This window comes from Pangasianodon hypophthalmus, chromosome 21 (assembly GCF_027358585.1).
Source record: "Pangasianodon hypophthalmus isolate fPanHyp1 chromosome 21, fPanHyp1.pri, whole genome shotgun sequence".
Taxonomy (NCBI): domain Eukaryota; kingdom Metazoa; phylum Chordata; class Actinopteri; order Siluriformes; family Pangasiidae; genus Pangasianodon; species Pangasianodon hypophthalmus.
In genome coordinates, this window is record NC_069730.1 from 10,840,381 (window position 1) to 10,865,033 (window position 24,653).

Genomic DNA, 24,653 nt, shown 5'->3' on the forward strand with positions numbered 1-24,653 from the left:
CACTTGGACACAACGACAAATAAAATGTCAATTGTAGACTACCTGGCTGCAGTTATGCTGAATATGATAGATATGCCAAACTTTCATAAATATTTAATTTTCTGTAGACTAAATACAAATTCAGATACTAACATGGCATTTATCAAAAGCTTCATTTCAGGGGGACAGTTTTGAAGTGTGAATATCAGGTGTTTAGGTCTGCATGGCATGCTCTGGTATGGTGTTTAGTGTGTGGGCGTGTATGTGCTCACCACATGTTCCTGAGCGCTGTCCACAGTCCTGAAACAGACAGGGCATGCAGCTCATGCAGCTGGCCTCTGCTCTGTTCCTGTCTGCTATCGCCTGATCTATGGCATTAAGAGCACGGACCAATGCTGCCTCCATCACCATTGTCCCCCTATTTGAGAGAGCTATAGAGACAGACAGAGACAAAGCCTTAAAGTCGTTTTACTTTAAAAGCCATTTACTGGTATTGACATTAAAATATATAGAGATAGAAATACAGATAGAAAAATAGACCATGAGGCTGGGACCAAAAAATAAGAGGATGATTTTTGCCTGAAAGTAATCTATTCACTATATAGTGTACTATTTTGGAGAATTGTATAGTCATGACCTAAGTTATAGTGCAAAATTCCTGAAATCCACAATAGGTACTATCAAAACAATGCACTCTGCCATTTGAAGAGAATGCATGATGTATACAAGATGTAATTTGGAACATGGTTGTATGTGACAGATTATGACAAGGTCATATAATCGGTTATTAAATAATTTACTTAAAGTACACATTCTGTTACCTGTATTATCATGCTACGTATTGCCCCTGACTTTCCAATGTAGGGCACAGTGAAAAATGAATAACGTAGTCAATCTCAACACAGAGAAGACTCAGACTGACAAGTACAACAATAGTGCCATAAATAAGAACCCAAATATGTAATGGTACAAGACTTTGCATGTGTAGACACTTTTTTTAGATCATGAAGTCTGGGAAGATGCTGAGAACATCAAATCCAGACTTCATACATCCTGACAAAGCAGAGGATTGGCAATCTGACAAATGATAACACCATCCACATAACACTAATGGCTACTGTCACACAAAAATATGTACTTATTAAAAATATATCTATTATTGTGAGTGTGCAAGATATACACATTTCATCCAGTGATCTCATATATTTAGACTAACAGGATGGATGATAAGCAAGCAAATAGGAACCGGCAAAACACAAAAATCACACTAAATATTCTGTAATGATTTTATTTTGCTCAAACTTTGAAATACTGAGACTGGCATCTTCAAATAATCACTCAGTGGTTTTTCTTCTTTTATGGATTGGTTTTTATAACATTCACCTTCAGCTCATTTTTACAATTTCCATATATACTGTACTGTGCAAAAGTCTTAGACACCCTATTTTTTTTTTAGTACAAATCTTTATTTTATGACTTCTACATTATTGATTCAGTATAAAAACGTTTTAGATTTCCAAACATTAGTTTTCCAGCACAAAATTAAATGTTACAGAAAAAGGTTTGTATGTCAGTAAAGAAAGCAGCAGATTACATAAGAAACACTTTTCAGACAAAAAACATAATGAAGGCTGCTGGGTTTTGCTGCAAAAATAAGAAGCGAGTGTGACAGTCAAAGTCTCCAGAAGAACTGTGACTGGTTCTGCAAGATGCTCAGTAAAACAGTTAATTTCCTTACAAAACTACACAAATTGTACCTGAGACTACTATTTTTTTTTTTAAGCGAAGGATCGTCACACCAAATATTGGAATTTCATTTATTACTGTTTACTGCTCTTTATAGTAATTTTTTAAATGTAGAAACATTTAATTTCATTATTTTTGAAGGCATCTTTTCTCTAGAGCATTTCTTTGCATGTGCCTAAGACTTTTGCACAGCACTGTATAATCAATACAGCCAAATGTTCTCTTCCTCGAAGACCAGAGTTCGTTCATCAATGTTTGTGTGTCCAATCTTCAAACTGTTGCCAATCATGTTCACATTAGTTTCTTTCTCTTTTTGCTTTGAATTATAGTTGATATGAACATAAATTAGATTTACAATTTAACAGTCAACAGTCAACAGTCTTGACTTGAAGCAAAAAGACAAAATGAAGCAATAAGACAAAACTTTATATATCTTATAATTTAACTTGTGACTTATATATAAGGGATTTATAAAAAGATAAAAATGATGTTGCCGCATAGACTGACATTGGTACCTATTGCTACATCTCAGACACTGCTCTGGCTTACCTTTGAGCACACTTTGTGGCATTCTGTAGACTTCTCTTCCCACAGGTGCTGCTGCACACCAACCAGTCAGCATCAGGACCAGCAGTGACATCAGTAGCATGGTCCCACACTACCTAGCCTTAGGTAAGGCCTTCTTTAAATAAAAAAAGAAAAAAGGGAAAAAGAAAAAAACTAGCTCCGCAATGTGGAACCACTTTCTCACACACACACAGCTTCTTTTTGTTAAGACTAGGGATTACGCATGGGTTCTGCTAGTGCAACACACCTCCTTTTGCTTCCAAATCTACCCCATTCACTCACTCACTCCAGACATCTGTCCACAAGTGTGTTTGGAGGAACAATAGTAGAGCATCACTTCTGCTTGGGAGATATATACAGCCTCAGGAGCCACTGTAAGGATGGGGGATAATCCCTCCCCTCTTCATCTTGTGGCCAATGCACAAACAGCACAGAATTCAAAAAGATGGTAATATTAAATGGGGGGGGGGGGGGGAGAGAGAGAGAGAGAGAGAGAGAGAGAGAGAGAGAGAGAGAGAGAGAGAGAGAGAGAGAGAGACAGACATGGGGGGTATTTGAATGCATTAATATTGAGGCATAAGGGGGGTGAGAGTGTGTGTGTCGTTTTATTGGTGATTGAAAAAGCGCATTGTCCAGCTCTGAGCTCGGGTACTTCAAAGACATCCAAAGATCACAGACCCGCTGCCCTCCTTGATTACTTTCATGCTTTTATACCCACCATTAACTCACTGCCAGATCATCTTGTTCTTACTCTTCCTACAATAACTTCACCGAAGCACAGTAAGATGGTGAGAAGAAGGGTGCTCTCTTCTGTATATTTGCATTTGTCATTAAGCAGACCATTTTATCCAAAATAGAGACATGATATACTCAACATATGCATTTGAGACACTGAGGGTTATGAGTCTGGCTCAGTTGCCCAGGTCTCTCACTGACAGTGCTGGAATTTGAGCTCAGAACCTTAACCACTGATCCATCCACATTTAATTACTGTAACATGAAAACATTATTGGAAAAGTTTTCATTTGTCACTTGAGCAATGTTCTGAAATTAGCTCAAAATAACTTGCACCAAACACCTCTTGTTAAAAAATATTTTTAGTGTTTCATTAGTGGAGGGTATTATATTTGTTCCTTGGGTGGTTACAGAAATTCACTTTTTTTTTTTGTCTTTTCTAATATATAAGTGCCAATACAAGATCAGTTTTCCACCCCCTTTCTCATTGTTATTCTAATAGGGTTCATAACCTACTTCTACTTCATGCCCTAGTTCAGAGAAGGATGTGATTGTTTCATATCCATGTGTTTAGGTAGCATCTGGCCACAATGCATAAAATGAATAAGCTGCAGCAGAATTAGAGGATCAGCAGGATACAGAAGGGACATAAACAAACTAAAACAGACACAAGAAAGGTGTGTTTCTTAAACACAGAAAGAGGGACATAGATACAGCTTGAGACAGATAGGGAAAATGCAAAACAAAAGTGTAAACCACAAAATGGCCATTAAATAAACAATGAAAGAGTGGGGCTAAGAGGAAATTGAGAACAAAGATGAGAGCAAGAGAGGCTGTAGGGATAAAAGCACAGAGCCGCTGGCCAAACCACAAACGCACCTACCGCCTCCATTCATCCTCTCCTCCTCTACCTCCCTCCCTCTTCTTCCATTATCTGCTCTTTGATGTATTACTGATTAACCAGCCACACTCTTATTCACTCACTGGTTGTGTTGCTCCTGCCATCTTTTCAACCAGCAAGTGGCTAAGTACAACACGCTTTAACAAAAATCATGGTTATGTAAGGGTAAAAAATTATTTTGGGAACTCAGGCAAACTAAGTTTTTAAAAAGCTAAATGATGCTCTCCATTTCCCTAGGCAATCTGAAGTTTTTATTTTTACTGAAACCTTACAGTTCTGAGCTTGCCTGGAGCTTTTTGGATGTTTGATGAAATCTGAGAAATCAAAACCACCTCATACCACTCATAACATAAAAACCATAACCTCCATTATCCATTAACTACTCTGTGTGTGTGTGTGTGAGTGTGTGTGTGTGTGTGTGTGTGTTTAAGGGGGTTGGTGGATTGGTTATGAAACCATTTGCCATTGTCTGGGCCTGAAGACAATTGTAAAGTGGGTCAATGGGCTTCAAGCACAAAACATTCACACAATTTCTCCCCTCCTAGAGGACTCAGTGTGACGTGTTTGGCCACAGTTAGATAACTTACTCCCAAACCCTGTGCATCTTCACTCTACAGCAAGTTAGCAGTACAACTACAGCAAGTTAGCTCCTTTGTATCACTGACCTCATCACTAGACAAGTATGTAATGGAGTAATAAGATATACAGTATGAACACAACAAGAGGAAAATTGTTGTACATATTTATGAAGGACAATAGAAGAAAAGAAAGTATGACAAGCAAAAACTTGTTCAAATTCATACACTGGAATATGAAAACAACCAAGGCTTGAACAATATAGACAAAAATCATAAACAACAAAGCAAGTACATTTTTTTCATCTGATTTATACAACTCAAATGTTTGATACAACTTTTTTTTTAAATGTGAACATAGAGGCAAACTGAAACTAAGCAGGAGCAAACATTGTTAAAACAGAAATTCCAATTCTAAATCCAAATGTTAAATTTAAATGAACAAAAATCAATTGCAAGGAGCACTGGACTGTGTCGGCACACACACACTAGTGTTTTGCAGAGGTAGGGTTCCTTCTCTTGTTAGTGTTTTAAACCGAAATCGCATTTCCTCGTTAAATGAAGATGTGGCACCTGTCATCGTTTTACGAATTTTTGACACCTAACAGGAACCAAATAAAAATGCCACATCAGATAAATTAAAACAAATAAGATCAACACACACAATAAACAGCCTCTCATTAATAAGATTCAAAAATGAATGTAAAATACACTGGAAAACATCCTGCTGGAGGGCTATGTAAACAATTGCTGCTTAGTAGTTGTAAAATATAATAAATATTTTTAATATACAGTATACTGAAGCTCAGCCATCTGGATGAAAGCTGCTCATTCAGGCCATTCAAATCCAGCTCTTTGTATATTCATGATGTTGAATATCAGGTTATTACTACCAACATGAGTAAACATTTTTCCTGTTAAATATCAGTGACAGCCCACCACAAGATTAGCTGAGTCTTTATGGACTGTGAGAGTGTGATAATCATGTATACATGCACACATACACGTATACATACATACATACAGCCCACCGATCCCAGGCACCCCCTGCTAGTCATGTCATAGCGTCACCTGGTGGTTGTCAATATCGTGGTAGTGTTTTTGTAAAGGTACGAGTAAATGAGAACCACATCAGTACCTGAAGCATTTCTACTGAAAATAATACCTTCTACTTGACAGTGACCTGTCTTTGTTTCATAGACATGTTTAACAACAGGGTTAAAAAAAAAATTGTTGCCTTGAGAGGGCTGGAGAGCGAGAGATAGACGCGGAGTGGAAAAGGAAGGTCATTTGCTAACCTTTCTAAATGACAGTATGTTAGTGAATGAATGAATGATGTGATGTCATCAAATAAGTTTTATTAAAGTTGGTATGGGATTGACTCACCTCAGCATAGATCTGCTGCTGAGCTTGCAAACAAGACTCTCTGCTCTGCTTCACTCTGTCTACCTGCATCTCTATTGCATACCACACACTCTCACAGCCAGCACACCTACACACGAATGAAACATCTATCACTTTAGAAATAGTCTTTTAAAACCATACAACTTATATATACTCACCATCTACTATATTAGGTACACCTGTACACCTGGACATTCATGCAGTTATCTAATCAGCCAATCATGTGGCAGCTCTACAATGCAAAAAATCATGCAGATACAGGTCAAGAGCGTCAGTTAATGCTCACATCAAACATCACAATGAAGCAAAAGTGTGACATTTTGGTATTGATCGTGGCATAGACTTTGGTACCAGATGGGCTGGTTTGAGTATTTCAGAAACTACTGATCTCCTGGGATTTTCACACACAACAGTCTCTAGAGTTTACACACAATGGTGCGAAAAACAAAAAAACATCCTGTGAGCAGAGGGTCTGCAGGCTGAAACACCTTGTTGATGAGAGAGATCAGAAGAGAATGACCAGAATGGTTTGAGCTGACAGGAAGTTTATAGTAACGCAATTAAGCACTCTTTACAACCGTGGTGTGCAGAAAAGCATTTCAGAACACACAAAACATCAAAACTTGAGGTGGACAGGCTACAACAGCAGAAGACCATATCAGGTTCCATTCCTGTCAGCCAAGAACAAGAATCTGAGGCTATCATGGGCACAGAGTCGCCAAAACTGGACAGATAAAGACTGGGAAAAGACCAGGTGATTTGTTTTCTAATCTTCAGCTGTCCAGTTTGGGTGAGCCTGTGCCCCTAATAGCCTCAGATTCCTGACAGGAGTGGAACCCAATGTGGTCCTCTGCAGTTGTAGCCCGTCCACTTCAAGTTTCAATGTTCTGTGCATGCTGAGATGCTTTTCTGCTCACCACCATTGTAAAGAGGAATTATTTGAGTTACTATATCCTTCCCGGTAGCTCAAACTAATCTGCCCATTTTCCTTTGACCTATCTTATCACCAGGGCATTTCCACCCACAGAACTATCACTCGCTCAATGTTTTTTTGTTTTTCGCACCATTCTGTGTAAACTATAGAGACTGTTGTGTGTGAAAATCTATGGAGATCAGCAGTTTATGAAATAGCCAAACCAGCCCTTCTGGTACCAACATTACATCACATCTTCATGCTGATGTTTGATGTGAACATTAACTGAAGCTCTTGACCTGTAGCTGCATGATTTTTTGCATTGTGCTGCTGCTACGTGATTGGCTGATTGGATAACAGGTAGTAGATAACAGATAATTAGATAATAGGTACAGGTGTTCCTAATAAAGTAGACAGTGAGTGTATATAAGATGTGTAGTCGGTACAAACAAAAATGTTTTGCACTTGTCTTTTCTTCTATACTGACATTAAACATGATATAATGAAACACCCCCTATGCCCATTTGGAAGATGTTCAAAACTCTACATTCATCTTAAAGTATATGGCTTAATTTGTAAGTGAACAAAATAACATTAGTAACGCTGCAGGCTTACAATCTTCTCTGAAAGTATTGGAATGGCCAATTCTGTTCTTTTTGCAATTCAATGAAGACCTTTTCGTGCGATATCAAAAGTTGAACATGAATTGAAAGATCAGAATTTCAGCTTTCATTTCCTGATATTTACATCTAGATGTGTTAAACAACTAAGGACATGGCACCTTTTGTTTGAACCCACCCATTTTTCAAGTGATCAAAAATATTTAAATGTGTGACTGACAGGTGATTCTTGTTGCCCAGGTGTGCCCTGTTTAAACCAGGGTTCTTCAGTCTTTTCCGGCAAAGGGCCAGTGTGGATGTAGGCTTTTATTACAGCCAAATTACACACTTGATAGTTGAAGTTGGAGACTAGGATGAAATGATTAAACAAGTGAAATCAGGTGTGGCTCCTGCTTGATTGGTAATGAAAGCCTGCAGCCACACCAGCCCTTTCTGGGTAAGATTGAAGACCCCTGGTTTAAACAATTAATAGCTCTGAATGCCTACTTGAACCCTGGCCATTTTGAACCTGACAGAAGAGGGAAAATCGATCAGAGCCATTGCACAAGCATTGGACATAGCCAGTACAACAATTTGGAATGTCCTGAAAAAGAAAAAAAACACTGGTGAAACTAGCAAACAGACACCAAACGGGTCAGCCAAGGAAAACGACAGCAGTTGATAACAGAAATATTGTGAGAGCCGTGAAGAAAAATCCAAAAACAACAGTCAGTGACATCACCAACAATCTTCACAGGGCAGGGGTGAAGGACCTGCTCATGTTCCAAAACATACAAGCTCATTAGTCAAGCACGGTGAAGGTAGTGTCATGGCTTGGGCTGCTTTAGGAACAAGCTAACTGATTCTTATTCATGATGTAACTCATGATGGTACTAGCAGAATGAATTCAGAAGTCTACAGAAACATTCTGTCTACCAATTTACAGAGAAATGCATCCAATCAAATAGGGAAGAACTTCATCATGCAGCAAGACAATTACCCAAAACACAACAAAGGAGTGAAAAAATTGGAAGGTTTGAGACTGGCCAAATCAATCACCAGACCTTAACATCACCAGACTTTAACAGAGCATGCATTTCACCTCTTGAAGGGGAGACTGAAGGGAGAAACCCCCTAAAACAAACAACAACTGAAAGAAGCTGAAGAACCAGCCTGGAAAGCATCACAAAAGAAGAATGCAACAGTTTGGTGATGTCATTGGGTCACCAGCTTGATGCAGTTATTCCAAGCAAGGCAATCGCAACCAAAGTTTAAGTGTTATTTATATTAAGACTAACTGTTCCTATACTTTTGCTCACCCAAAAATTGGGTGGTCTGCCGCCAAAGGTGCCATCCAAGTTGTTTAACACATCTAGATGTAAATATCAGGAAATGAAAGCTGAAATTCTGACATATCATCTCATATTCATCTTTTGATCTCAAACCTAAATGCCTTCAGTGCATAGCAAAAAAAAAAAAAAAAAAAAAATTGGCCTTGCCATTCCAATACTTTTGGAGGAGACTGTATATTACATGCATAAAGCACATGCATGCCAAAAAAGCACTGTTCTCTCATACAGCCTCTCACCAGTTGGTGAGTGTTTGGACCAACTGTCCCGTGTTCTCTGAACACATGTCCCGACTGATGCAGGCTTCAACCTCCAGCTGTTGTTTGCACTGGTCCAGTTTTCCTCTGATCACATTCAAATGCACAGCTTCAATTAACAAGTCCTCCAGCTGCCTCACACTGTCCACCTCAAGAGCCTTCTGAAGTACACTGTATGGGATACACTACACACACGTTGCAAATTAACTGTGTACAATTACAGCTATAGCTACACAGATGCTGGTCCACACAAAAATAGCCACGATGAACAAATAAAAGACATTTTATATGCCATTAGGAACAACTTAGGCATACCTGAGTGTTTGCAGCCAAACTTGCGATGGTCAAATGCCTTAATTTATTCTCCTGGGCTTCAGACAGTGGAGGCAAGATGTCCTTGCTGGCTTAAAATATACAGACAACCAAAATTTGTATGCAGTCACAAACAGCAGTCTGGGAATGCCTGTTTTTTAGCCAAACCTACAAAACACATCCTATCCATTACACATAACTTAGAAACTCAGAAACAATCTAAATAAAGAGATGCACCAAATGAATACTGAGTCTCGGTAGCAGGGCCGATATTGGTTTCAAATGCTGGACTGGTGTTGGATTAGATATGACATACGTTAGTTATCATCCTGTAGTGTATTTTATTCCGCACATGCCTCACTGAAAAACGAATCTTACATTTGACCTTAAGATTCAAAAGTGTGCACGATGACATGTTTCACAAAAACTGGCAACAAAAGATTGTGGGCTCGGATCAAGTATTGAAGGGATCGCAGCATCGCTAATGTAATGTGCTAGTAGAACCCGTGTTACCTTTATAGTCATGATAGGTGCCATAAGCAAACACATCCAAAAGCTTCGAGTATTCATGGCTCTGACCATTGGTGAGCTGAGCACAAAATAAAGCAAAGCAATTAATAATAATAATAATAATAATAATAATAATAATAATAATAATAATAATAATAAAAATAATAATAATGAACAGCGCCATCTGCTGGCCTAAATCCACAACTATCTACATATATCACTATAATAGACTGTTTTTGTATCGAAATTCATACAGTGTACCTGTTTAACACATGGCAGTTCCAGAAACTCTCCGAAAGAATAAACTCCTGGGGTTTCCAACAACCGGGTTATAAGTGAAATTAAAGCGGCTCCCTTCAGGTTTTGTGCCAGTAAAATGAACTGCTCTAGAGGATTAGCCATGGCTCCAGAGCCACTCAGCTGACTATCAAAAAGACTAGTAAAAGACTTTTTAAGATGCAGAAATTCTTAATAGAAGAAAATTGAAAAAAAAAAGTAGTAAATTCTGTTTGAACTTTATATCTGAAAATTGCTGAACAAAGTTTAATAAGTTATGCTAGTAGTTAATTAGCCAGCCAGCTAAACTATCCCTGAATTGAAGAAAGGACAAAGTCAACCATCGTCAGTTACATTTACTATGTACCATACACTAAAATAACTACGAGCGTTTAATTAATACACAGCGTTTAATTAATACACACAGTCCCAATATTAAAAGTTAGAAAGCGCGTTTTAAATCTGGATGTGGCAGCTGTTGATGTGCAGCTTATCTGATTAAGTCAGTTCAGTTCTGCTGAAGTTCAGCCACCGCGAGCCCTTTTCTTTCATTAAATGCCACCTATTTCTACTGAATGACGTTGAATGACAGTTGTTTACCATTTCAGAAACGCGAACAGATTATTCTACTGAGGTAATAAATAAATAAATAAATAAATAAATAAATAAATAATCTATCTTACGTTATCTAACTTTAGCGCATGCGCATTACTGCTAATGATTCACGCATATGAAATCACATGATACAGGAACCCATACAGTCTGGGCATGGTAAAGATGGTAAAGGCCACTGAAAGAAGGCTTAGGTTTCGCCTTACCTTTTAAACCCTTCGGAAATTTTTGGTTTTGGTGGTCCGACAGTGCAGAGATAGCATGAAACCTTTCTATTTATTAGATGTCAGTGTTTTAGTTTTCCTGATGCAGCACTTACAGGTACTTACCAGCAGATGTCGCCAGTATTCAGTGTGCAGTACTAAGTATTTTAAAACTGCAAAATATTCAAAAATCAATTATTGATTTCAGTTACTATCAAAGAGAGCCTGGACTGAATCAATCAAAGTGTGTGTGTGTGTGTATGTGTGTGTGTGTATAGACACACACACCACACATACAAACATTGTGCTTTATCTCAGTGTTGATGACAACAGAGCAACTTTTACATAAATTTAATTGTGTGCACTGTGTAGGTCCAAAGAGGAAACATAATGTATTGGAAAACAGCTGGTCACAAGCTATTAAAGCCATTTAGGTTGCTAGTGAAAATATAGTGAGCAGATGTGATGTGTGCAAACAGGACAGAGGACCAGAATGTTATCAAACTAAAGCACCGCGTTACCTAGCATAGTGACGTACACCTGTACAGCTTACCTCTGCATGGTACTTATCAATGTTTGTGCTAATCAGTGGACACACACACACACACACACACACACAGAAACAAACAAACTGTTCATGCGTAAGTAATGAATATCTGTCATATAAGATCTCCAAGGCAGCTTACATTTATGGTTTTTAAGTTTTTAAAGAGGGAGATGTCTGCTGCAGCTCAAACACAACCTACAGGTAAAATCTATCTATGTTTATTGATATAGAACTTTGAATTTATTGATATGCCAAATTAATAAATGCATTACTTTATCCATCCATTTAGTAAATCAACCAATTCATTAAAATGTTATTTGGTATTTATTAAAATATTTCTATAAATAATATTTGGTGGGACCATGGAGAACCAAAATTTATCTAGTAGGCAGTCATACCAAAGTGAGAACAAAGACAAATCTATTGTCCACAGCTATAATGAAACTGGGCATTAGGGATGGGGCATAGGTCAAGACTGCATTGCTGGCACAGCTGAGCATTTAGACACCAGGTAAGCACATGTGTACTTACACAATGTATCAGAGGACTGGTTGTTAACCTGCTTGTGTTGTTGGCCAGCATTATAAACTACTCTATATAAAACACGTTTTTATTCTCTTCATCTCCAGTTTTAGTACAGGCCCAAAGAGCAATTAAATTTTGTTTCCAGCCCATCCAGCAGATGGCGGTATTAACCAGCTTATCACATTACCTTCGTGATTAAACTGCCTATAATAAGCAAATCTAGAACTACAGCGTAATTGAACTTGACATGTATTCCTGTGTTAACTTGCCCTGGTCAACGTTCTCTTGATATTTACTGGTTAGGGATTTATATCAGCAATAAATTTCTTTCAAAATGATTTGCTAGTGTACTATGTATACTATTCATATCTTCTATATCTACACTTTCTAAAAATGACAACAGATAATTGATTTTTTATGGTTGGTTTGCAAGCCAATGACTGTAAATAGAGTGTATCCTACAAATTACAAAAGATGATGTATTTCCAAGTAATGAAGGGAAGTTCACAAGGGCATGTTAACAATAGTATTCCATGGCTTGACATGGTTTGCTCCAAGGCTTGACATGGCTTGCTCAATTAGTTGTATATTATTTAAAATTATTTAAAGAATACAGCTTTTTGTAGCACCTTCTTCACTACAGTTGCACCTAAACCAAGGCCAAAATCAGCAGAAGGGAGAGTGTGGCAGCATGCTTTCAGTCTCTCCTGTAACCGGAGGGAGGGAAGGAGAGAGAGAGAGAGGGAGACTTTTTTTTTTTTTTTTTTACTTTTTAAAAGCCCTTTATTTTACATTAAATTAAAGAACATTTTTAAGTTAAGTAAACACACACACACACACACACACACACACACACAATACTTTCACCAATTAAATAATAGGTACTTACAGTCACTAACTGTTACAAAACCTGTGTAACCCACTTATATTCAAAAACAACTAGATTTCCTGTAGCTTGATAGAAGGCAAAAATCAACTCTTACATGGGATGTTCCTAGCACTTTAAATAAATTTAAAAAAAAAAAAAAAAACATCAAGGTCCTCTCCTTCTGCCTTCAGCTCCTTGGAGTATTTGCATCCAAAAAATTAAAAAGCCTTTGTAAATATGAAACCCACTACCAATCAGTTTGAATAATGGTCTTAGCCTATAACAGTTGCAAAAGGTATGAAAAACATTATCAATATCATTGCAAAAACAGCATGACTGAAATGTTTGGGCTCCGAACATGACTCTATGAGGGTGGCAAACCATCAAGAACAGAGAGATGAGCTCTCCATTTGGTATCTCATCTCCTGTGTAGGTCACCAAAGTGTCTGATTTTTTACACATGCTTCATACAGAACCTTCTTGTCAGCTGCTGAAAAAGGCACCTCTGCCAAAGACCTGAGTGAGAGCAGTTGTCTCTCTGTATTCACACCCTCACATACAGCTGGGGTTATTTATATTTCTGGGAAGTTGCAGTAAGTTTCCCCGACAGCCAGAGCAGAAGACACAAAAGTGATGAGATTTTGGGACATGGAGTCTTGTAGCATGTCAAACAGCTTTCCAGTTGCTTGCTCTGATCTGACTGCAGCCAGCTCAGACAGAATCTCCATTCCCCTCACGCACATCAATTAGGTGAATAGCCTTAGTCAGTCCTGCACTAGAAAATGTTCCAGCAATCCCACTACAGTAGAGGACCAACTGAAGGAAAAAAGGGTTTGAGAACACTGGCTCTTCTAGTCCATAATGGCCATCCTTTATCTCCTGGAACCTTGAACCAACTCCAGGTGTTGAGCACTGAATTATAAAAATCAGATCCAGGTATTTGATCTCAGGTATCCCAAGACATTAAGAACAATTGTCTATCATAGTCCAGACCTTTAAATCTTCATAAGATAGCTAGTCCAATGTTTATCCAAGGGACACTGTCCACATGAGCAGTCTTTATGCTGCCTGCATCCTCATAGATTGAACTTTGGCTGACATGTAAATTAGTCCTTGCCCTCCCTCTGCTACTGGTAAATTTAATACTCCGTTCGGGAGCCAGTGATGTCCATTAGAAAAAAAAGTTGGGAGGTGAGCAGATTCTACACACACAGAAAAAAAGAGTACATGTCCAGACAATTAAGGGCCAGAAACCTTTGTAAAACTCTGCTGTCTGTCCATCTAGCCGGGGTGATTTACCAGTAGACTGTTCTTGAGCAGAAGTGGTGAGTTCATCAAAGGATATAGAGTTCTCCAGTTGAACCCTGTCTTTGTCAGGTAGCTGCGGCAGCTCCTGACATAAATGACCTATTGTCGTCTTGTCACAGTGTTCGGCTGTATATAGTTTTTCATAAAAAGACAGTGCATGAGATACAATTTCCTGTTTCTCTGATGTCTCTCTGCCATCTGGGAGTTTTAGACTTCTGAGAACTTTTTTTTTTCTCCAGCAGTCTAATCGAGTCCAAAGAAGAAAGATGAGGGTGCATCCCTGTCATTAATTTGGGTAAATTGTGCTTGAATCAATGTGCATTGGCCTCTCTCTTCCAGCAGGATTTTAAGCAGTAGCTTTCATGTTTTTAGGGTAGCTCTTGCTCCATCACTCACATTTTTGTTAGCTCCCATCTTTAAAATGTCATCCTCCAGGTTCTTAATCTCCTCCTTTAGCATATTTGTTTTATATGAAGTGTACTATTGACAAAAAAAAACCTTTAATTGGGTTTTTCCTATGTTCCACCATTGACTAAGGGACTTAAACCACAACTCTCGCTTTCTCCAAGCCCTCCAAAAAAGGGTGAAAAAATGCACAAAGCGGTGGTCCTGTAGCAAACTCCTGTCAAAGTGCCAGTGTGAATTTTGTGCACTTGAAATTACAACTGAAATGTAGTGACGGTCTGACATGGGGAAAGGTGTAATACAACTATTAGATTGTCTTTGGATATAAAACCTATCAAGCCTAGCTGGAGAAATCAGTTTTAAACCAAGTATAATGTCTTGATCTGGGGAAAGCTTCCCTCCACCCAACCAAATCACGGTGTGTTACTAAGGATTTCAGGGTTTCTGCTGAGTGTGGGTGAGGTTCTTCATGATTTCTATTGAGTGTGTGGTGATTTTTATAAACTTATGTATCTTTTCCATGATGTGAACTATATCTGTTCAAATGTTGTTTGATGCTTGCATGAGAAGAAGCACCAATTCCCATGGACATGTGTGTGTCTGTGTACGTCTGCCAAGAGACTTGCTTTATACTCTTAGCACATAGCAGAGATATGAGCAATAGAGGAATCTTTGTTAGCAACCCTTGTAATTCTGAACTCCCATTTCTCTGGTAGTGTGTAAGAGAGAGAGAAAAAAATAACTATTATGGGATGTGGCAGAAAGACTATGATGATGAAGATTAACTCATTTCATAACACAAACAAGAAGGAGGATCTATGTTAATCAAGTTTGTTTGTAGCCAATCATGTATTTTACTCTTTGTTCTCTATATTATGAATAATTCATGTATGTCTCCATATACATGCATGTGCAGTCCAAAGTCCCTCATAGCACCTTGAGGTAATGTGTGGTTGGTAAGGTAAGACTGGCTACCGGGGCTCATGAGCAATTGCCGATTGAATAAAATATTTACTTGAGCACATTCAAGTGTTTGGTAGTGATTTCCCATTTTACAGGTGAACTTCCACCACAAGTGGAAATACATTATTTTGCGTAATTAAAAAGAGTAGCTGTTTTAACATTGTCTCTGCATCCATTTGTATTTAAGCAGCTAAGAGTTAGGCATGTCATGATGTTAATGCAGCTTAATCTGACCCAACAAATACTCCATAAAATACATAACAATGGCCCTGGCTTATTTAAAACTGTTGTAATCCGACATGCTTCTTACAGTAGTTATTATTTTCTTGAGTCAGTACAGTTTTGGTTTATCAAGCTCATCAAATGTTCAGGAGCATGAACTTGAACTTGATGGAGCAAAAGCTGCAAGTCCATGATGTACCCTTTTTCTTTTGAGTTGTCCTGTTTTGCTCGAGTGTTTGAAAGTGCCCTGAAAAGTGCAGACTGAATAAACGCAAGCCAGGTGCTCGGCTAAAATTCTGCCTGCCTCCCGAGTCCTCCTCCACACCCTCACACACCAGGATACAGAGACCAATACCACAGCATCCAATACAGGAAACCCCAGCCCCCAGCATCATCAATGATCATAGGCAGGCAGTGATGAAAAAAGTGGTACCAGCATAGCACAAATGTTACCTCAGACCAGTAAAAAATACCTGTAGAAGAACAGCTTATCTTTTCCTCAAGATTATTCATGGACCAAGACTCTGACTGTCAGGCCTAAATCAGCCAAAGAACAAAGACAAAGACGGCATTTGCATTTATAGATAAGTGCTGCCACATACTTCAGTTCAACAAACAGTTGTCTCTTATAAATACACAGACAACGACCAGGTGATCTGTCTAACCACAGATGAAGTGAGGAACACTCTACGCAGAGTCAACCCACGGAAGTCTGCTGGACCAGACAACATTTCTGGCCGGGTGCTCAGGGAATGTGCAGAACAGCTAGCAGATGTCTTTACTGACATCTTCAACATCTCCCTGAGCAGCGCTGTTGTTCCCACATGCTTCAAGACAACGACCATCATCCCAGTGCCTAAGAAGTCTTCAGTCTCCTGCCTCAATGACTACCGTCCCGTTGCACTCACACCCATTGCTATGAAGTGCTTCGAGAGGCTTGTCATGAGGCACATCAAATCCCACCTTCCACACTCACCAGAACCACTGCAGTTTGCGTATCGTCCTAACCGTTCAACAGACGATGCCATCACCACTACTCTTCATCTGGCTCTCACCCACTTGGACAACAAAGACACATACGTTCGAATGCTGTTCATTGACTTCAGTTCAGCATTCAACACAATCATTCCTCAGCACCTGATCGAGAAGCTGAGCCTACTGGGTTTGAACACCTCCCTCTGTAACTGGATCCTGGACTTCCTGACTGGGAGACCTCAGTCAGTCCGGATCGGAAACAGCATCTCCAGCACCACCACACTGAGCACTGGAGCCCCTCAGGGCTCCGTACTTAGCCCGCTGCTGTTCACTCTGCTGACTCACGACTGCGCAGCAATGCACAGCACAAACCACATCATAAAGTTCGCCGATGACACGACCGTAGTGGGTCTCATCAGCAAGAACGACGAGTCAGCATATAGAGAGGAGGTGAAACATCTATCAGCCTGATGTAAAGCCAATAACCTGTCTCTGAACGTGGACAAAACTAAAGAGATAGTTGTTGACTTTAGGAGAGCACAGAGCGACCATTCTCCACTGAACATCAATGGATCCTCCGTGGAGATCTTGAAGAACATCAAATTCCTTTGAACCTTAACTGGTCACTCAACACCAGCTCCATCAGCAAGAAAGCCCAGCAGCGTCTCTACTTCCTAAGAAGGCTGGGGAAAGCCCATCTGCCACCCCCCATCCTGACCATGTTCTACAGAGGGACCATCGAGAGCATCCTGAGCAGCTGCATCACTGCCTGGTTTGGGAATTGCACCGTCTCGGATCGCAAGATCCTACAGCGGATAGTGAGGACAGCTGAGAAGATCATCGGATTCTCTCTCCCCTCTGTCACGGACATTTACACTACACACTGCATCCGAAAGGCCAACAGCATTGTGGACGACCCCACACACCCCTCTCACACACTCTTCACACTACTACCAGACTGTGCAATAGTTTTCCTCTTAAGCCATCAGGCTTCTCAACACACACAACTGAACTGGAACTAAACTCACACACACACACACACACACACACACACTCATTCAACTTCATACATTCATTAAGTTATTACAAACAAGTTGGCTTGTTGTACTGTTTACATCGTACATTCTACCACTGCTACTGCTGCTCTGCTCGGTTCTTTCTGCACTGGCACTGCCACTTTAATAATTGTAAATTTGCACATTGCACTGTATATAGATATATATACAGTAGGTTACGGGTTGCTGCTATTTTGTGTTTTGTACTTGTCCTGTACAGTACTTGTCCTGCACTGTCTCGTGTTGTCTGTTCTGCACTGTTTTGTTTTGCACTGTTTGCACTAGGTTGCACATGATGCACTTTATGTGGCTAGGACAACTTAGTCTAGTCCTCAGCTCTGTGTTTTGTAACTCTATGTTGTGTGAGGTGACGATGTTGTTTTATGTAGCACCAAGGTTCTGGAGAAACGTTGTCTCATTTCACTGTGTACTGCGTCAGCTATATATAGTTGAAATGACAATAAAAGCCTCTTGACTTGACTTGACTTGACAGTGCAAGAATCCATGAGCAATGAGGATGAGGAACAAGAAATGAGACCCAAATAAGCAAATGGATGCTCAAAACCTCCAAACCATGCAAAGTGCTCTCATAAGAAGTCTACAAGTGAGTCCAAGAAATGTCAAACATGTCCAGTGGATCCTACATCAGCAATTCCTCTTCAGAGTTTCAGGAATTTCAATACAGCAGAAGTGTATTCCATAACACCGCACCACACAGACAGCAAACAACTACTCTCAAAATGGCGATAAAAGTACACCTCTGACACACCTTTGCACAAATATAGTACAAAATTAATAGATTTAATATAAAAAAGGATTATAGCTTTATCAACTAATTCTAATAGATTTTCAATGTATTGGTTGTGCTAGATCTAGTTGTGTTTTGATCATTACACAATAAAAAATAAATAGAAGGAAATGAGAAATAAAAGCATACCTGCTTGTTTATTGAAGAACCCATACACGGTGGAGTGGCTGGCTGCCTTATGTCCCAGGGTGCCCTCATGTCTGTGTTATCTTCTGGCTCTCTCTTTTAGTTATGCTGTCATATCTAGTCTTGCTGGAGTCCCTGCTTGCACTCTGCACGCAAAGTACATTATCCTTAACCATTAGAGGACAAAAACTTACCTAACAATCTCTCCCTCTCTCTCCATCTCTCTCTCTACCTCACTCTGTCGAGCTACACATGCTACTTCTGAGATGCCAGTGATCCTGACCCCTTCTGCTCCCCGGACCTGCCTGACCCATCCTGATGGCCTACTTCTTGTTGAAGTTCTCATCACTTGGAAATCACTCACTGCTGCTGAGGATAGACTCACTTGGACAGCCTAAAGATACATGAGATTACTATGGACTTAGAAACCATGAAGATGGCTTTGGACTGCAATTGATACAGTTTTGCTATGATGGCTTAGGACTACAATTCCTATGATAGATTTAGGACTGCAATTTACCACGAACAGTTTGCATTCAAGATTCCATCAGTGAACAGTTTGATAACTTCAACAAAATAGACTTCATGTGAAAACTATAATGAATTTCCTGGTCACACAATTGCACTTTTTGATCATGTAGTACACATTTGTAGAAGGGAATTATTTATATTTGCACTATCCGGTGTCACCCAGATGAGAAAGGGTTCCCTTTTGAGTCTGGTTCATCTCAAGGTTTCTTCCTCATATCGTCTCAGGGAGTTTTTCCTTGCCATCGTCGCCTCTGGCTTGCTCATTAGGGATAAATTTATAAATTTAAAATTTATATTCCAAATTTATATATTTCCATTGTTAAAAGCGAATAAAATTGAATTGAATTGAATGTTAGCGCCAAAATCGGCACTCTTTTTAAGTCCTGTTTTTTTGTGTGTTCCTTAGTCTAGCATTTGTTTATTGTCTGTTTGTGTTTCACCTGTAAATAACCCTCTTGCACTTGCAGCCAACTCCTGAATCCCTGACAGACACTTTATTTTGGTTTATCACCCGTATACATAGGAGGGACAATCCTGTATATGCAAGTTTCTAAAGGCAGCATGGTATAATAATGCAATTGAATAGTACAGTAATAGCATTTAAACATAAAGTCTAATGTAGAATACTGTAGAATAAAATGACATTACAATTATAAATATGTAAAATAATATACTAGATAATGATATTATGAAATAATATATTAATAATTAATTTTCACATATTAAAATATGTATGTTGCCTTAGATATATTTTATTATTTTCTGGCTAGGCATTACAGTCCCAATACTAATTACCACAGAATGTCCAGACCTAATGAATGAATATAAATGAATCAAGCCCAACTGTTAAGTTATTTGCAAATGTCCATTCAATCTTCTGTTTATCTGAAGAGACAGCAGGTAACTAAAATAAACTTTCTATAGACTTGAAATTAAATAACCAATATGTGTGCAGCTTTTCAGCTTTAATTTGAGGGTATTTACATTCAAATCAGGTGAATGGTTTAGGAATTACAGTGCTTTTTATACTATTTTTTTATACATAAAATAAATTGTCATTTTTAATACATGGTTGCAAATCCTTTGCAGTCAATGATTGCCGGAAAGGTTTCTTCCCTGGTGATGCTCTGCAAAAGTCTTCAGTTCCTGCTTGCTCATGAGGCATTTTGCCTTCAGTTTTGCCTTCAGCAAGTGAAATGCATGCTCGGCCATTGCAGAATATTCCACTGCTGTGCCTTAAAAAAGTCTTGGGTTGCTTTCAAACTATGATTTCAGAATGTAAACACCTTCAAATTAAAGCTGAAAGCCTGATATTAATATTCATTATTTCCTTTCAACTCCAATATCCTACTGTAGACAGCTAAAATAACGATAACTTTGCGAGTGTCTATATATTTATGGATCTGACTGTATATCTGTAGACAGTTTTCAAATTCCCAGCTTGTCTAAACACTCTTGACATTAATAAAACAAATATCCTGCCACATTGTACTGTACATTTCTGAAGTCCTCAAGGTGTTGACTAACCGCATTTGAAGGAAAATGTACAGGTGTACCTATTAGAGTGGCCAGTGAGTGTTTGTACATGATTTGAACTAATTTTCTGCTTATTTTGTTACATTAGTACATCTTATGTTTATATGCATTCTAAATATGTGTAATATATTAGTCATGACAGTTATAAGCTTATAAAACAAAACTAACCAAAGCATATGTAATTTTTTTCTATTCCAAGATTTTTGAAGTCAACTTCCTGTTTCATGCTTACCACACCATCTTATATGGTCACATGAATTAAGTCGTGTTATTTCTATCAAGCATTTCCACTGCAAGGGCTTAATAACAACGTTTGACTTATAAAAATAAATGAAATAATAATAAATAATAAATTACAGCTGCACGCAGTATTTTCAGGGGCCAATCACCCACTCTGTGAGCTGCACATTCACAGACACGCTACAGTTGTTGCCTAAGTAATCGCAGGAAAGCAGAGCCATAACTTTAGGCAAAGGGATTCAAGAGTGATTTGTAGTTTCACTCATGATGTGTATGTTTTGACCACAGACAGTGGTGGAATTGTCTGACTGTAGATGAACAAATAGGCAGGGTGGCATTGCTGCTGCAGCTTCCACTACCGCTGTGACCTGTGGAGTTGTCTGTTGCTGCTTTGACCTTTGGTCATGATTGCTACTGCTAAGTTTAGACAGGTCTCAATATGTGGATTAGCAAAAATTGCAGCTACATGGAAGCATTTTCAGCATGTTTTTGTAAATTTTGATCAGTAAGTGGCGATGTCACAAAAATTGTTGTATAGCCTCATAGAATGGTCTTGAAGATGCCTACAAAGATTTTTGTCAGCGTGCAAGGTCATTGCTGAGATACAGCCTCACTTCCTGTTTGGCAGCTTCACCAATGGATTTGTTGGCACGATACGGGCAAACTGTTTGGATTATCAAAAGTATATTGATATTTGCCAAATATATCAATATATGATGTAAGCCAAATTTGGTGCTGATTGGTCAAAATTTGTCAGAGAAGTAGTGAAAAAACAGGAAGTACACTTTTCAGATCTTCAGATCTTTTCAATTTCAGATCTTGATGTGCGTTCATTTCAGCATACCCCAGGTTATGGGGTATTATAGGATTAATACCCTATTAATTAATTTCCTATTATAGAATTATAGGAAAAATGAGCTGTGAATTTAGCACAAATTCTTCAAATGATATACGGAAAAAATTGTTACAGATCTTGACCACAAGGTGCCACAGTCACAAAAATTCTTTTGTACATTGATGGCATTGTCCTGAAGATACTTATCAAGTTTCGCGACGATACTTAGATGCATTGCTGAGATACAATTTTTTTTTTTTTGCATTTGCCAGTGCATTATAGTAGTAGAACAGTTTTGAATATCAAAATTCCTTTGATAATTTTTGTTCGGACAGGTCTCAAGATGATGTGAGCCAAATTTGGTGAAAATTGCACAAAATTTGGAGGAGTAGTAGCAAACATGGCAGTTAGATGGAAGCATTTTTTAGCATGTTATTGTTACTTTTGACCAGTAGATGGCTCTGTCATGAAATTTGTTGCATAGCCTCAGGTCATGGTTCTGAAGATGCCTACCAAGTTTTGTATTGAAGTTGTTGCTGAGATACAGCCTCACTTCCTGTTTGGCAGCATCGCTGTCAGATTATTGTCTAATTAGTTGGAAATTGACGTCATAGGGTGCGTTGAACCCATCTCATCTGGCTTTTAAATTTTGGACACATGATTCAAAAGTTATGATCACAAATGTGCTTCCAAATTAGGCCAATATTTGACCCAATGGTGGAACTAGAGTGTTGGCAGCACTTGGCCCAAATTTGGTCAGAATGTTCCTTAGACCCTCACCAGTCAGTATGCCCAATTTTACAACTTTTTTACCAGATGGTTCTGTCATGGTTGGGCTGCCATGGACACCCTAGCCAGAAGAAGAAGAAGAAGTATAAGTAGAATAACAATAGGGTTCCTATGCACCTTCGGTGCTTGGCCCCCTAATAAAGGCTGCTAAGTTAAACTGTCCCAAATTACCTGATGTCTCAGTATATCTGAATTCACCCTATAGGTCTATGTATAGAAGCCACTCTTAAGAAAAATACAGGGTGTCCCAAAAGTCTCCATAAATACAGGAAATTAATACTTTTTTGCAAAATATAAATTTATTTACAAACATCCTCTACATGATTGCCATTTCTTTGTAAACACACATGGAGTCGTCTCTCGCACTCATGATGAACTCATGTTAACACATCTGGTGTTATGCATGTAATTGCATGTCCACTGCAACCTCATGACAGCTTCCCGATCCAGCCAAGAGAATGATTTCAATACATTCTTCTTTTGTCAAAGGCATTCTTAAAGGCTATCTGAATATATATATATATATATATATATATATATATATATATATATATATATATAAAGACATTTTGCTAAAAAGTAGTAATTTTCCCTATGTATGGAGACTTTTGGGACACCATGTTTCAGATTTCAGACATTTAGTAAGACACACCAGTGGTTGTTTGAGATTCCCAGCAGATGTAGTCACGTGACTTTGCTCTCATTCGATAGTAGTCAGAGTTAATTAAGCTGGACACACAGCAGGCACACTTAGCATGATACAGACTTACAGTCCCCTCCAAAAGTATTGGAACAGCAAGGCCAATTCTTTTGTTTTTGCTATACACTGAAGACATTTGGGTTTGAGATCAAAAGATGAATATGAGACAATAGATCAGAATTTCATCTTTCAGATCAGAATTTTCATCTTATTTTCTGACATTTACATCTTGATGTGTTAAACAACTTGATACTCTTGAGAACATGATACCTTTTGTTTGAACACCCCCATTTATCAAGTGATCAAAAATATTGACTGACAGGTGTTTCTTGTTGCCCAGGTGTGCCCTGTTAGTTTGATTGTTTAAACAATTAATAGTTCTGATTGCATACTTTTGGTTTGAACCCTGGGTTTCACTGTTGAAGACTGCATTTGTTATTAAAAAGGATAAACCAACATGAAGACCAGAGAGCTGTCTATGGGAGAACAGCAACTAAGTTGAAGCTGAGAAAAGAGGGAAAATCTATCAGAGCCCCTGCACAAGCATTGGGCATAGCCAATACAACAATTTGGAATGTCCGGAAAAAGAAAGAAACCACTGGTGTACTAACAAAGAGACACTGAACAGGTCAGCCAAGGAAGACAACAGCAGTTGATGACAGATACATTGTGAGAGCTGTGAAGAAAACCCAAAACCAACAGTGACATCACCAGCAACCTCCACAGGACATGGGGTGAAGGTATCACTATCCACCGTTCAAAGAAGACTTCGAGAAATATAGAGGCCATACCACAAGATGCAAACCACTCATCAGCTGTAAGAATTGGAAGGCCAGAATGGAATATGCAAAGAAATAGAGAGATGAGCCACAAAAGTTCTGGAACCAAGATTAACCTCTACCAAAGTGATGGAAAGGCCAAAGTGGGCAGAAAGAAAAGATCTGCTAATGATTTAAAAGACTTGAGCTCATAGGTCAAGCAGGAGGAGGTAGTGTCATGGCTTGGGCTTGCATGACTGCTCCTGGAATGGGCTCACTAATCTTTATTGATGATGTCACTGATGATGGTAGCAGCAGAATGAATTCAGAAGTCTACAGAAACATTCTGTCTGCCAATTTTTAGAGCAATGCATCTAACTGGGAGGAACTTCATCATGCAGCAAGACAATGACCCAAAACACACTGCCAACACAACAGAGGACTTCATCAGGGGAAAGAAGCGGAAGGTCACTTGTGGCCAAGTTAACCACTAGACAGTAAATCAAGCATGCACCTCCAGAAGA

General features: G+C 38.8%; 2 protein-coding genes across 2 annotated transcripts in view; both read right to left on the reverse strand.

The window, feature by feature from the left end:
- The window catches only part of prss56 (serine protease 56), a 31,585-nt gene extending 28,926 nt beyond the window's left edge, over window positions 1-2,659 (reverse strand). The window contains exons 1-2 of the mRNA XM_053227358.1: window positions 2,275-2,659; window positions 252-410 (exon numbers count right to left, since the gene is read on the reverse strand). Of these exons, the coding sequence (XP_053083333.1) occupies window positions 252-410; window positions 2,275-2,374 (259 nt within the window). The 5' untranslated portion in view covers window positions 2,375-2,659. The remainder of the gene's footprint in view (window positions 1-251; window positions 411-2,274) is intronic.
- A 1,406-nt stretch (window positions 2,660-4,065) lies between these two features.
- On the reverse strand, window positions 4,066-10,838 carry LOC113533482 (COP9 signalosome complex subunit 7b). Its single transcript, XM_034314601.2, has 6 exons — window positions 10,109-10,838; window positions 9,851-9,926; window positions 9,341-9,429; window positions 9,008-9,210; window positions 5,890-5,995; window positions 4,066-5,104 (listed from the first exon to the last, which is right to left on the reverse strand). The coding sequence occupies exons 1-6, from the start codon at window positions 10,247-10,249 to the stop codon at window positions 4,952-4,954; spliced, it is 768 nt and encodes a 255-aa protein (XP_034170492.2). The 5' UTR covers window positions 10,250-10,838; the 3' UTR covers window positions 4,066-4,951.
- Between the last annotated feature and the right edge of the window lie 13,815 nt (window positions 10,839-24,653).

Coding starts and splice junctions, on each gene's coding strand:
- LOC113533482 (XM_034314601.2), bottom strand. CDS start 10,249: ATGGCTAATCCTCTAGAGCAGTTCATTTTACTGGCACAAAACCTGAAG. Junction 9,927..10,108: donor AACTGCCATGTGTTAAACAG/GTACACTGTATG, acceptor TTTTGTGCTCAG/CTCACCAATGGTCAGAGCCA. Junction 9,211..9,340: donor GTTTGGCTGCAAACACTCAG/GTATGCCTAAGT, acceptor ACGTGTGTGTAG/TGTATCCCATACAGTGTACT.